The 15,271-nt window shown below is 37.6% G+C and overlaps 1 protein-coding gene and 1 non-coding gene across 2 annotated transcripts; one reads left to right on the plus strand and one right to left on the minus strand.

The window, feature by feature from the left end:
- The first annotated feature begins 3,140 nt into the window (after nucleotides 1–3,140).
- On the plus strand, nucleotides 3,141–4,860 carry LOC18423043 (UDP-glycosyltransferase 88B1). Its single transcript, XR_016058989.1, has one exon. It is a non-coding gene; the product is annotated as a UDP-glycosyltransferase 88B1 (transcript).
- A 4,469-nt stretch (nucleotides 4,861–9,329) lies between these two features.
- On the minus strand, nucleotides 9,330–14,136 carry LOC18423045 (putative phospholipid hydroperoxide glutathione peroxidase). Its single transcript, XM_006827610.4, has 6 exons — nucleotides 13,870–14,136; nucleotides 12,237–12,313; nucleotides 11,455–11,516; nucleotides 10,485–10,603; nucleotides 10,145–10,312; nucleotides 9,330–9,570 (listed from the first exon to the last, which is right to left on the minus strand). The coding sequence occupies exons 1-6, from the start codon at nucleotides 13,915–13,917 to the stop codon at nucleotides 9,538–9,540; spliced, it is 507 nt and encodes a 168-aa protein (XP_006827673.1). The 5' UTR covers nucleotides 13,918–14,136; the 3' UTR covers nucleotides 9,330–9,537.
- Nucleotides 14,137–15,271: the final 1,135 nt, after the last annotated feature.

The following is a 15,271-nucleotide window of genomic DNA, read 5'->3' on the forward strand; positions in this document are numbered from 1 at the left end:
AACAATATGGCAGTCTGGCGATGCGTATAGGGGCACTCTGGCGTTTTACAAATGTGTTTCGGTGTGTGTTAATGAGACGGTGGTCCGACATTTGGCAACTGCAGTCCGGTATTTGCTTTTATTGGATCCGAAATAATTTGTTCGTACGGAAATGGTATTTTAGTCCAAAATAAGTGAACTTTTTATATTGGGGGGTATTTGCTAGAATAGATAGTTTCGTCCTAAAAGTTGTTAGGGAATATAAGGCTAGGGGTAAATTGATAGAAAAGCTTAATTTGGGGGATTTATGCAATTTTCCCGTAATAAATCCTTTCGTAAGGAGTGCTTTAATCGTGGAACACCAAGTGTACCATGTGTTCTGTACTGTAAAAAAACATGTGTTGTGTAATACATAGGGTACCATGGTGGAGGCAATTTCCTCACATGCTTCCCAACTTTTTAAAAGCCTTTTGAGAGCAATGGTCAACTTTAATGATTGAGTTGCTACCCAGGGTCGAGGTCATGCTTTATCTAGCATCGGAAGCATTGTTCACAAAATCGCCCAATTTAACCGTTAGCCGTCCGGTTAGATTGAAACCAGTCAATGATTGGTTTTGGTTTTGGGCGATTAGGGTGATCAATCAGTATTTAAAAAAAACATTAAAAAAAATGTATAAAAATTCTAAAAAGAAGGTATTTTTGATTTGTAATGTATTTTTAAATATTATTATATTATGGTAAAGATTAAAAATTGTTTTGGTCATTAATACTCACTTATATATTTTCCCATCTTTTTTAAAAAAATTTAAAAATAGCTCTTGAAAAATATAAAATGGGTTAAAATCCATTTTGTCATTAATTTTCAACTTCATTTGAATGTGTTTTGTTTTAATTATTCGTTATGTGTTTTTCATATTTTAGTAGATTCTTATTTTTTATGTTTTTTCAACACTTTTTTTATTGTCCGGGACTTGTTTGGTAAGAGCAGTTGAATCTGCGGGTTTACCAGTTAGGCCGGTTAAACTGCTTCTAGGCCCATGTCTGGTTAACCGTTCCAGTTCGATTTTACGAATACTAGTCGGAAGGTTATGTTGTAACCAGTGGAAGTAGTTATTCGGTACTAACCGATAAACTAGCCGGTTCAATCGGATTAACTGGGTAAGTCCTAGGGGAACAAAAAAGTATTAAAAAATAAAAAAATTAATAAAATATAAAAAATATATTAAAACATGATTAAATAAAGTACATCTAAATGAAAAAAAAAATTAATGAAAACTAGATTTTAAATAATTGATTTGTGCCTAGGGACATTTTTGATATTTTCTAAAAAAGATGGGAAAATTTAAAAAGTAAGTATTAATAATCAAAACAATATTCACTCTTCATTAAAAAAATACATTACAAACAAAATCCATTATTTTTAAAGATTTTATATAATATTTTTTTGAATTTTTCAAATTAATCCGACCGGTTCACCAAAACCGGTTGAAATTCCAATCTAACAGGGTGGTTAGAATTTGAACGCCCGATTTTTCCTGTAACACTACCTGAGTCCTCCAACACTATTAAACTTTTCTAAAATGGGTTGGTGCCGTATTTCCCCATTGATCTACGCAGAAAGAAGTTCACCTGCCAGTCCACCACTTATTTTCTGCAGCATCAGGGGAGCAATAAATGCTACTTACTAGTGGTCTTGCAATGGTCTATACTAGTAAATGAAACATGGTTTTAATTTTGTGAAGTATTTAAACCATTTACTATTTCTTAAATTTACTTGAAAGGTCCATACTAGTATATCAAACATGCTTTTAATTTTGTTAAGTATTTAAATCATTAACTATATTTAAAACGGGTAGGGGCTTGTATTTCCCACTTATCTATCAAAAAAGAAGTTCACCTGCCCGTCCACCACTTATTTTTTTTTGCATGAGGGGAGCAATAAAATGCTATTGACTAGTAGTCTTGCAATGGTCCATACTAGTATATGAAACATACTCTTAATTTTGTGAAGTATTTAAAACATAAAATTAAAAATATAATATCATGATCATTGCATCAAGAGAAAGCCACCTCAGTCATCCATTTAGATTGAATGGTTGAGAATATCTGATCATATTTACTTTATATATGTGGAGCATCACATGCAAAATTTTCCATTTAGCTTTTGGTCAAGAGATTGTATGACACCGCGCAGGAGCACATCGTATATTAACTAGAGACAAACAGAATAGTCCTTAGGGTCCAAAGTTTCGTGGATGTGAACCCAATGACCAATTTCAAGAGAACAAAAATCATACATAGTTTGGGTTGCCTGAAAAGATTGGCCCCTTAGTTGAATATCTTTTCCCCTTAGTTGAATAAATAGTGTCCAATTTTTAGAGGAACAAGTCCAAGTGTTTAGAAACTCAAAATCCAAAATGTTGTTTTTTTGAAGATCCATGCTAGCTTTTCAATAGTGGTTTACAAAATCTTACGGGCAACCTTTCTGTACTTCCCTTAATGTATATAAAACTTATATACTTCTCTCAATCCAACCATCCATTCTGGATGGACGGCTGAGATGATCCTAATCACAATGTTTATTTTCTACAAAATACCAAATTTGGGTGTCTACTCCTCTCTTAAACTCGCACCGGTAAAATATATATAAATATTCTCAATAAAATAAAATAGCCAAAATTCCCTTAAAAATTTCAGAGGTATTTTGTTCATTTTATTTTATCGAAAACAGTCATCTAATATTTTTTTAAGTGCCCCCTATTGAGATAATAGCATGTACCATATTTCATATTCATATAATTTGTAGAAAAACAATTGAAAATAAAATACTTTGAAAAATCGGATCTAGATCAAACTCTCTGCGGTTCACTTGATCAAAATTGAATGGCTGGGATGGAGGGAAAGTATATATCGTCCACACGGTAGGGGAAGTATAGAAACCTTCCGCAATCTTATAATAGCAAAAAAATCTTCTTAAGTAGGACCGTCTGCCCAAGGGAGTACATAAATAGTGTACACCCAAGAGAGTAAGCTATAGGAGCTACAGCTCCAGGAATGTTAGGTGCGACCAAACACTAGGCACAGTTAGTTCTTCAATTCTCACCGTAACATGTCAAACTTGTATGCGGACCAAAACGCTGGACGTGAAGGATCCCAATTCTGTGTCTTCGCATTTGCACCCTTCAGATTCAGAGTGGGTAAAGATCAAAAGAGATGAAGGAAATGGTGGTGGTTCTTTACCCATCTCCCTGCTCCGGCCACCTTATGTCTATGGTGGAGCTGGCCAAGCTCATCCTCCATCGCCACCCCAATCTCTCCACCACCATCCTCACCGTTAACCCTCCGTTCTATGTCGGCAACACCGCCCCTTACATCGCCTATATTTCCAATGAATTTCCGGACATCGCTTTCCTCGAGCTCTCGCCCCCTGAATTCTCTGTCGATCATTCTCTAAATCTAGAGACCCTCGTCTTTGAATTCATCCATGACAGTAACCCCAGTGTCTCGAAAGCCCTCGAATCCATATGTGAACAATCTAATATAGTGGCTTTCATCATGGACCTTTTCTGTATGACCGCTCTCGATGTCGCCAACGATATGCACATCCCGGCGCACGTCTTCTACACGTCGAGTGCTGCGGATCTCGCCATCTTCCTATACACCCCCACCCTCCACTCCCGAATTCCCATCAGCTTCCGTGACCAAAAGGAGCTCCTCATAGTGCCAGGCCTCCCCTTAGTGCCACCGACCAGCATGCCAGACCCTTTACTTGACCGCACCAACAAAGCTTATGATTGGTTTGTCAAAGCTTGCAATCGAATTGCTCTCACACAAGGAATATTAGTCAATTCCTTTGATGAACTAGAGCCGCCCCGTGCCCTCCGAGCCCTAGCCTTTGGTGAGTGCACCCCTGATGTTCCCACCCCCCCAGTCTACTGCATTGGCCCCCTCATCGCTGCTTCCACTAGCGGCGGTGATGACGATTGCCAGTGCTTGGAATGGCTCCGCGTACAGCCAGCTGCAAGCGTGGTGTACTTGTGCTTCGGGAGCCAAGGGACCTTCTCGCCTCCTCAAATTAAGGAGATTGCAATCGGGCTCGAGAACAGCCGGCAAAGGTTCCTTTGGGTGATACACAGTACTCGCCTCATGCACGAACCCGACCTCGATGCGCTCTTACCAGAGGGGTTTTTAGGGCGGACTGCTGAGTTGGGGATGGTGATGACGTCCTGGGCACCGCAGGTGGCGGTTCTGAACCACCCGGCGGTGGGGGGCTTTGTGACGCACTGCGGGTGGAACTCCGCCCTCGAGAGCGTGTGCGCAGGGGTGCCCATGTTGGCTTGGCCCCTGTATGCAGAGCAACATCTCAACGCGTTGTTTATGGTGGAAGAGATGAAGATTGCAATGGCGATGGAGATAGGGGACAGCGGGTTCGTAGATGGTGGTGCAGTGGCTCGGTGTGTGAAGGGGCTAATGGAGTCGGAGAAGGGGAACATGCTCAGAGACAGGAGTAAGGCCCTTAAAGAGAAAGCCGCCACCGCTTTGAGTGAGGGCGGAACATCGCGCTTGAGCTTGGATGCCGCGGTCGAGGCGTGGCTTGGAGCAGTGCAGCCATGAACGCTTCTGTTATCCCTTTCTAGGCTAGATTCCTCCATTGAAGGTCACAAAAGGTCTTGATAGCTGATTCCAAATGGTTTTGAAGAATAACAGTTCACCAAAACCAACCATGTAGTCTCTATGAATGAAGCAATCGTGTGGAGATCGTCCACTAGATTTTGTACTGCTTACTAGTGTTCTCTTAGCAATGGTTATAATTGTTGCTCATGTAACACTTGATTTTGTAATGCCTTTCGTTCTCTTAGCAATGGTTATCTGATTTTACTAGTGTTCTCTTAGCAATGGTTATAATTGTTGCTCATGTAACACTTGATTTTGTAATGCCTTTAGTTCTCTTAGCAATGGTTATCTGATTTTACTAGTGTTCTCTTAGCAATGGTTATAATTGTTGCTCATGTAACACTTGATTTTGTAATGCCTTTCGTTCTCTTAGCAATGGTTATCTGATTTTACTAGTGTTCTCTTAGCAATGGTTATAATTGTTGCTCATGTAACACTTTGATTTTGTAATGCCTTTCGCTTTATCCAATGTTACTAGTGCTTTTTTAGCAACGGTTATAATTGGTGCTCATGTATTTAGCAACGGTTATAATTGGTGCTCATGTAACACTTTATTTTTAGGGAAAATTACAAGAACCCCCAAGTGTACTATCTATACAATTTAACCCAAGCTAACTTTGTCTTTCACTTTTCTCTCCACAACTACTTTTCCTCACAAAAACCCCCAAGGTAAAAAGTTGTTATTTTTTATAATTGGCAGCCCCAAGTAGTGTATTGCCAAAGCGGTCAATTCAACCTTGCCGAAGTGCTTATCTTCATTGCCGAATCGACCTATTCAACCGCCAGAGCGCTGTGGCTCCAAATAGTATACTGCTGGAGCGAGTCCTTGCATTGCTGGAGCGTGTGTCCTCATGGTCGGAGCGACCTATCCAACCGCCGGAACACTTTGGCTCAAGAAGGTGTACTATCGGAGCGAATCCTTGCATTGCCGAAGCACATGTCATCATTGCCGGAACGTTTAAATAGATTGCCGGAGCGCACGGGGAGAGAGCCGTGGGTAAAAGCCACGAGGAGAGAGAGGGGTCTTTTTTTTTTTTAGATATGGAGAATTTTTTAGACGACATGTAGTTGTGAGGGGAAAAAGTGAGAAAAAATTAGCTCAAGTTAAGTTGGATAGACAGTATACTTTTGGGGGTTTTTATAATTCTCCTTTGTTTTTACTTAATAAAAAGGGTAGCGATCCGATATCCCAAATGATTCAACCAAACAAACCGATAACGGTTCGATATACCAAATGATTCATCCAAAACAAGAAGTAGGTGAATGTGTTGACAATACGAGCCTGGTGGTGCAAGGAACTATAAATGGGGGGCAGGGGCTCAAGCTGTGTGCGTGATCCTTAGTGAGAGAGAAGAGGGGTGTAAAGAGAAAAAGATAGGATGCAAAGTGGTAGAGGGAAAGAGAGGGTGGCAACAGAGACAGAGAGAGAGACACGTGAGTGGTGGTGAGGTGGCATGTGTGTGATGTGAATGGTATGATTGTGTAAAGTATGTAAAAATAAAAAAAATAGAGCGAGAGTTGTTAAAGAGAGTGGTTAGGGGCGAGGGTGTTAGTGGTGCATGTAGTGGTGTGTACATACATATAAGAAGAGAGAAACTAGAGAGAGAGAGAGAGAGAGAGAGAGAGAGGTGCATGTTTATGTGTATATTGCGTAATAAAATATTTTATTCTTGTGGTGTGTGGCACGTATGTCTATTGTAAAGCAAATTATGTAAGGATACTGTTGAGGGGTTAATTATCAAATGAGCACTTACTCTTTCGAAATTTTGGAGCAACCTTTGAAAATCTTTTTCTTCTAAGTTGTTTCTCTGTTTGGCAATGCAAACACCGGACAAAGAGCATTCGTTTAAACTTCGATAAATATATTGTTCGAGGTTCGAAATACCGAACAACTATTTAACTTGAAAAAACGTGCAAACCTCATTTCTAAGGTTTGAAGCCCCATTTCCTGCTCCTACTCTCTCTCCCTCTCAAGTTTTATTTTCAATGTAAAAGCTACACAATGATTTTCCTGAGAAAAAAAATTTATTCAAAGAATAAAATCCTCACTTGAGTCTTTCAAGAACTTTGATAAAACCAGAAAATATCTATCTCTTTTGACTTAATTTGTATCACTGTTGAAAAACAGATCATTTTAATGGCGGATACTGGTTTCTAAAACTTTTCAAATATATTCGTTTGCTCGTGTTCACATTAGAGGTAGCTATTGCATCCATGTTCTTCTCTTTGATGCTGGTATGCTCATTGTGATTTTTCATTTCCCCTCTATTTTATACTATCAAATCCCCCATTTTTTGGCACGGCTTACCTTTGTTCTGAAATGGAAATATTCTCGAAGCTTCAAATCCTATACTCGAAGCTTCAAACCCTAGAAACCACAACCAAAGAAACTCTAAGCTCACTAGATAGAAGAGAAAACTCTATTCCCACCATTGAATGAACTTCCGTTGATCGAATCGAGAAGCTTAAAAAAGCTACTCTTAATAAAAATCAGGTGGTGTTAGAGAGTGCAAAAAGAAAATAGAGAGTGAGAGCAGGAAATGAAGCTCGCATATTTTTTTTTAAACCAAATAGTTGTTTAGTATTTCGAACACCATACAACAAATTCACCCAAGTTTAAATGGATGCTCTCTAGCATTTGCATTGCCGGACAGGAGGAAAACTTAAAAAAAAAATTGCCACGAGAGAGAGATGCTCGTAATTTCAGACAAACAAGTGCCCATTTAACAATTGACCACCCTCCCAATAGTGTCTGTACGCAATTTTCTCTATATTTTATTCTATAATAAAAACATAAACACTTCTCTGCAATTACTCTTTCCCTCTCTACAATTTACACGCATACGACACACCACTACATGCACAACTAATACCTTCACCGCCACCACTCTCTTTAACAACTTTCACTCTCTTTTTTTTTACTCACTTTACATCATCTTTTTTTGAGAAAATACTCACGTTACACAATCGTACCATTCACATCGCACACTCGCACAAAAAAACACGTATACATATCTTCTTACTTTTTTTGAGTTTGCCACGTTTGCAGTTTGCCGATCTAGATCTGTATCAGGAACCATCCTGGGGATTCTTAAGCTAAATAAGTGATTTGGCCCATAAAATACTCCCTCCAACGAAAAATAGTTAATAACGATGAGCAAAACCAAATCGTCGTTATGAAAAAAAAATGCAAAAAGAAAAGAGCTTGAAACAAAAAAGCCCCTTACATATCCTTTTTTTGTTTTTTTAGCTCACCCGATCCAAATCGCCAATCTGCATAATCAATGGATGGGCAGTCCAACTACCAATACAAATTCTAAAACACTGTATATTAAGACGAGCACTTATACTATATTACCTCAAGAGCATAGTTTACTTATACTTTACTTCTATTCCCTTAGTTAGATTACTCACTTGAGAGGATTTTTTCAATTTGAAAGTTTGCTAACCATCTAAGAATCACTACATGGTCATTCTCAACAACAAAAAAAACAAAACAAATTGAAATTTGATTTTTCTAACACTTAGATCTCACATTCTAAAAAAAAACTGTCTACAAATAGACCATTTATTTTTTGTACATGGATCTTTTGTACATAAAAATCACAATCATTTCCACTCATTAGATGTCAAATTGGATGGCTTGAAGTAAATCACGAAGTCTGAAAAAAAAAAAAAAAAAATTTGGAACTTTATTTCTATTCAATAACACGGTTGCAACCACCCTTGGACAATTTCTATTCAATTTTTAAACACAAATTGTTTAAAAGTGCTTAGAGGGTAGAATTAGGGGAAAAATTTATTGAGGTTAATATGCATGTAAATAGTTTATAATTATATCCCCAAAATTTAAGGTTCTAAAATTAATCCTACATTAGGTTTTACACGAGGGAGTAAATGAACAGTATACTCCCAAGGTAGTAGAATTTCTTTTGGCCATTGTGACTTGCTTTTATCTCTCATCTCGTATCTTTCTCTATTGAGGATTAACAACATACTATAAGCTAATTACAATTAACATCTCATTAAGTTGTAGCTCAACATATCAAGTTGAATGATAAGACCCGCTCTGTTTCATATGATGGGAGTTCAAGTATCAATATTAATTATAACATTTCAGTGAGTTTTCATTGTATGCTTATGGTTCCTTGAGCTAGAAAGATGCAATTGACTCTTAACTCATCTTCTAAGATGGACACAACACTGAAGAAGAAAAAATAAGTATCTAGTTACTTCAAGACATAACACAACAAGGAGTAAGAATCAATGAGAATCAAACCTCAACTAAAAATAACTAACTCCTGAGTTTTGCTCAGTCAAGGCCTCTAAACATCTAAAGCTCCCAGGCCAGCCCTGACTGGGCCAGTTGCAGTCATATCACTGGCTGATAAAAGTGACCGGCTCATAAAACAGTGGCGAGGCGACGGATGGATCCCACAAAGGATACCCACTAGATGTCATCGTCCAACTTCGGATGAAAATAAAGCAAATGGGGTTCGGGTTGTAGTGGTGGCACCACCTGAGCTTCAGCTCAGGGTCTACACTTCCATTCTGGCTGATGAATAAAACTACTAAACTATTTCTAAAACAGGTAGAGGCTGTAATCCCCACACATCTACCCAAATAACAATAATGATAATAATAATAATAATTCGCATTTGAAACCGCATACGTAATTCATCATCCAAGAAGACTGCCTTCCATTTATGCATAACTCCATAACATACCTAAATGATTACAGAAGAATACAGAGTCTACATTGAAGGAGTTAGTATCATGCCTCTTATACAATCATATATATACCATAAACCCCCATGCTTTCCTCTTATTATTTAAGCTGTCCACATAAAGCAGACACAAGTGCTATAAACTCGACTTCTGGCTTCACACGATAGCCAACAGTTTCTTTATGTCCTTCTGCAAAATTTTAAATAAAGAAACTATATGTTAACAACATAAAAATGAAGACGCCTAGTCTTGCGATTTCACGGGAATCGTTGAGGGAGGGAGGGAGGGAGGGAATTTGCAGAAATCTGCAAACTAGAGAAAGATGAGATAATTACCGGGCTGTCTTGACACAACCAGAACTATCTTAACATGAAGTACTCAGAGAGAGAATTTGATTAAAACCCAAAAGAAAATCCCATATCGAAATTCACATTCGAGGGTTCTAAGAGCTCATATCAGTTTCCTTGAATTGATTCCAGGAACCATAGATGATTGGCAAAGTTTCAGGTCAAAAGTTATCACTTCTGTTTTTCGCTGTCGTTTCGCCCATAGGACCATATGCGACTTGGTAGACCAACACATGCACTACCATAAAAATATTTCTCTCAAATTAATTTACTGTGATCTCATCTTCTCTAATTTAATTTGCAGATTGCTGCAAACTCTCTCTCTCTCTCTCTCTCTCTCTCTCTCTCTCTCTCTCTCAGTGCACACATGTGAAGGAGAGAAGGTAATGTAACAGAGAAATTGATTATTCTTTTACCTCGATACTGAGGGGGGAGGTCGTTGGTGCATAACGGTCAACAACATGGCCCTCCTTGTCCACCAAGAACTTTGAGAAATTCCACTTGATGCCTTCCCCAAGTATACCCCTTTTGCTTGATTTCAAGAATTTGTACACAGGTGCGGTGTTTTTCCCATTCACTTCAACCTGTATATAATATCAGAGATCAAAAACTAAGCGAAGAGAAGTGTAAGATAGAGACAGAATGGAAGGGAAAGAAAAACTCACAGCTCCATCAGACAATTTCCTCGGGCGCGAATGTATAAATAAAAGAAGAAAAAGAAAATGAAAAAGAAAAAAATTAAGGCATTTTAGTCACCTTGTCGAAAATGGGAAACTCAGCTTTAAAGCGAGTACAAGCCACTTCTATTATCTCTTCGTTTGATCCGGGTTCCTGCCCACCAAACTGGTTGCATGGGAATGCCAATATCTCGAGTCCTATTAATACCAAGAGTCAAAAACAAAAAAATTAAGCCACCCTGATAAGTTAAAGTGCATAAAAGCACGGGTGATCCAAGACTCAAAATCAGATAGTACTTTGAGCTACGTCTCTGTATCTTGGAACTCAAGATGCTGATTCGTTTTTTCTTTTCTTTTTTCTTAAAAAAAAGACAAAAACTGAAGATAAATAGAGGTGTATAGTAGCTAATGATCATGGCTTAAATCAAATAATCAACAAGCAAAGATCAGTATCCTGTACTACTGCTGAAGAGAAATAAACAGCTCTTCACCCCACAGCCAACTTGAATAATTCATAGTAACTTGTTCTCGAAAACAAAAATGAATGTCCTAGTAGCTGAGAAGAAGCTACAAGTCTTCTTCCAAGAGATGGAAGAATCATACAGAAACTCGAGACATGGAGACGAAGAGCCAACTCAAAATTAGATAACATTTACGATACCACCAGCTACTAAGTGTACCAATCCTATTCCTGATTGCTAGGACCCAAATGGGCAGGAGCAGGACCATAAGAAAAAGATAGAACAAATTAAGACATCATAGAATATTGAAGATATAGTTTCCTATCAAAATTGATGAATAAACAAATGGTTAAGGCAATTTTCAAATTGCTACATAATTTGGATTAACATCAGTCCGATATGCTATGATTAAACAGCTCAGAATAAAGTGACAGGAAGAATCATAAGAAATTATAATCGGAGCTGAAATGGAAAGTGATACATCATTACTTTCACCTACATCAATGATTACATGTGCTTACAAATTCTCTGTATGTATTTACAGGAAAATTATAACTTTTCTAATAAAGAAAAAGCCCATAAGCAAACCTTGATCTTTGTACTTTTCGTACAACTCATTTAGCTCCTTGTAATTTGAATTTGTCAACCCACTGCAATCACAAGAGCAATAAAAGAAAGAATGAACACAACTAGTTAAGTTCTAATGTAATTCACTACTAAACTGCAATCACAGGAGCAATAAATGAAAGAATGAACACAACTTGCTAACTTCCCATGTAATTCACTACTCCACCATTTATCAACAAACGGTCCTTGTGTGTGCATAAACGTCCAGCTTCATGTAGCTACCACAGGGAAATGCCAAAAGGGACTTTTTTTTTTTTCTAACAATGATTTATGGAGTTACGGCTCCCAGTTGAAAAGTTGAATTGTACATTTCAAGCCCGTGCCCATGCCCATGAAATTCGTTTTGCCCCCCATTAGCGGAGAATGACGCATTTTTTCAGGAATCATCCTTGGTTCCAAGCTTTCTACTCAGAAAAGCAAGGGAAACACCAATCCAAGAATTGAGAAATGCAAGGGACAGGTCCCACATCACAATCAATTGTTTGTATAATAGCACACACGTTACCTTATGGTATAGAGAATCTCTTTTCCTATAAATGTCTGTAATTTTTAATTAAGATTCACATCCGCATGCCCAATTTGGTGTCACAGCATATAGCTTCCAAGGAATAAGGTTATCAGAATTCCCATGGCCCACATTTAATCATATCACTAAATTCCAGTCCCAATCACTTTCCAAAACATGAAAACACTTCTACTATACCATAATTAAAAAATCGATGGAAGGAGGAGTAACGAGTTACCATTGAGATGCAACATTGACAATTAAGAGGACCTTTCCCTTGTAAATGCTGAGATCCACATCATTTCCCTTCACATCCTGTTTTCGGAAAAAAGAAGAAATAACTGTTATGAATTATCTACCATGCATAAAAGAAAAACCTAATCCACCACAATACAAAATCTCACTTAAAAATAAATGAAGTTCCATCCTTTAACATGAGAGAATTAGGATCATTTTAGTCATTAGAAAATGGAAAATTACACTTGAAAGAGAGAAAGGGATCCAACATTAACACGCCAAATTATCAGCACAAAATCTACAATAAAGATAAACACCGCATGAAATTGCGACCCAATGGCCCAAATATTACATAGCCAAACTAAAAGTACTAGAATGATAAAGATGTAGAACAATTTGCAAAGCAAATAAAAATGGTAAACAATGATTTTTATTGGGGAAAAAGGACGGTTAGTAACAGTCCAAAACAGTCTCATGAGTCGTGAATCCCCTGTAAATTTTACTCCAAGGAAAAGGGTCAAACACAAGCGCAATTAATCAGCCAAGTAATGCTGAATGCCCTTAAAAAAATCAAATAATGTCAAAAACAGAGCGAACAGCCAATTCAGACATTTGATTCCAAGAACTATACCAAAGAACCTGCATAATCAAAATGGCCCTTTCGCAAAGCAAGAAACAAGACATCCATGAGTGTGAAAGGTGAAATAGTCCATGCCTCCCTCCCCCCTTCCCTCTCTAAAAAAGAGAAATTGGGTTTGTAGAATAATACAAGAGAACTTGGTTTTGACAAAGGTATGATCATAACAGACCCAACCTATATCTCTCAACAAAGCATGGTTTTGACAAATGTAAGGTTTCTCTAAAAGAAAGTAAAACCTAGGCTTGACAATGGCCCAGCCCGGACCAGCTAACACCCGGCCCTGGCTAACATATGTGGCCCACATGCTCATGCCCATGGCGTGGAGATCATGACCAGCCCGGATTGTGCGGCTCCTGGCCTGCCATGGCCCTGCCACGTATGAAAGCAGACCAATTCTTGCTTACCGACAAAGATTAGAAATAAAATTTCAAGAGCAATGCACGCCCTTCACCTGAAAAATTGAGAGCAGCTATACAATAAATCAAACGAATCAACGTCTATGAAGGGGAAATCCTACAATCTAATCACCACACTCCAAACAGCAACCAAATTTATAATTTTGGTTGAAAAAGAAACCTAATAATCAAATATCAGACTAACCATTACATGTTTATCAGCTCAAGTACCCCAATCACAAGTAAGTTAATTGCATGGAACTCCTTAACCCAAATTGATTGAAAATGTGAATGATCAACATGGAAATTATGCAACGCTTTGCATAATTATCAACCGGAAAAGGGTCTCTTAAGCCCTAATTTTGGTAAAGATCGTAGCAATCAACAAAAATAAACATCAGGAAAGCAACTTTAAATCATTAATCGGAGAACACAACAACAACCACGGCATAATACAAAATCAATCAGAAAACGAACTCCACATCATCCATTATTATGCAACTTATGTTCAATGAACGAGAACTTAAACTAGAAACCTAAATCCGAATCCTAACTACTTACAACAGAAGTTACAGAACCATCAATCAAAGTGAACATACCTTTACAGTGAAGTCATGGACAGAGGTCTGATCCGAGCCACTCGCCATTGTTGTCACAGATCTCAAAGGAGAAAAGAACGCTTTCAGAGAAGAATCAGAACAAGAAATAGGAGACTTGGATGAAAGGATATTAGGTTTCTAAGACAATGAGGGAGAACTTGACTTGCAAATTTAGCAGCAAATGGAAGGAAACGAGGGTTTGCAGAAGACAGGGTAAAATTAGGGCTTGCAAAGGACAAGATTTTTGAGTGATGAACAAAAGCTGAGAAATTGCTAGCAGTTGTAGAGCATAGCATTAAAAAGCATGCGTTGTTCCTCCCCGTGAGGTTGTCGGAGGCCAATACCGTATTGCCACGTGTACGTGTTGAATACGCCACGTGTCCGAGAGTAAGAGCGAATTTACTTGTTTTCACACTCAGTGTCGTCACCGTCCGATATGTGGATGGTTGGTGATGACAATAACATTGTTTCCATCTGCTTAACGTTAGCGGTGCATGCCTTGTAAGTGCATTGGGCAATGGATCATGTCTAAATCTGGTCCCCTCCTCAAGATCATCCTTATACATTCTAGAATAGGATAAATATAAGAAAAGTATTAAAAAAAAAAACTATTTATTTTTAGTATAGACATCAATTTTTAAATCGGGTGTCTGTAAGTTACTCATTGATTATATTAAAACAAAAAATTTTAAATTTTTTGTTTAATTTGACATCTAATGTCTAAGAATAATTGTGGCCTCCTTGTCCTTATAACAATTGTAAACAGTATCTCATGGTATACAATCCCATGAAGATTTGATGGAAAGGTGCTTTCATGCGATGGGGATACTTATAAACATTCAATCTTAAGGATGGATGTTAAGTGTTGGTCCTCTTAAAAAAGACAAACTAACAATCTAAATTTTTTTCAAAAAGTATATTATTTTAATTTTTTTAAATATTTTTTTCTACATATCAATGATCTTCACCTTAGAGTTTAGATATACTTAAAAATTTTAAGTCCAAAATCCATGTCAAAAATAGATCATGAAGAGGGACGGATATCTACATAAGAATCCTAGTATAAAAACCATGTCCATATTTGAAACAAGCCTTAGGTCGCATTTTCAATCTAGATTTATAATTTTGAAATTTAACAAATAAATTATGTAATTCAATAAATATTTCATCCAAATAATTATGGCAATTGTATAGTGTCCAAATACAGCCGTTCATATTGGACTTGGGCTTATCTAAGGGCCAAAAATTGATATTTTCTTCTTTTCTTTTATGTTTTATTTACAAATCCTATTCACATCGAAATCGGGGTGGAGGTGAATCTTTCATATAGCAAACCCAATAAAAACTCCGTCATCCCCACTGAATTACTAAAATAACTCAATAAAAACTAAAATAAAAAATT

Source organism: Amborella trichopoda, chromosome 7 (genome assembly GCF_054954075.1).
Source record: "Amborella trichopoda isolate Santa Cruz 75 chromosome 7, AtrichopodaSantaCruz75HAP2 v2.0, whole genome shotgun sequence".
Taxonomy (NCBI): Eukaryota; Viridiplantae; Streptophyta; class Magnoliopsida; order Amborellales; family Amborellaceae; genus Amborella; species Amborella trichopoda.

What these genes read in the sequence shown, in the direction of transcription:
- LOC18423045 (XM_006827610.4), bottom strand. Translation starts at nt 13,917, where the DNA reads ATGGCGAGTGGCTCGGATCAGACCTCTGTCCATGACTTCACTGTAAAG. An exon ending in TCCATGACTTCACTGTAAAG is followed by an intron (nt 12,314 to 13,869) that starts GTATGTTCACTT and finishes TTCCGAAAACAG; the next exon opens with GATGTGAAGGGAAATGATGT. An exon ending in CCTCCCCCCTCAGTATCGAG is followed by an intron (nt 9,571 to 10,144) that starts GTAAAAGAATAA and finishes AAAATTTTGCAG; the next exon opens with AAGGACATAAAGAAACTGTT.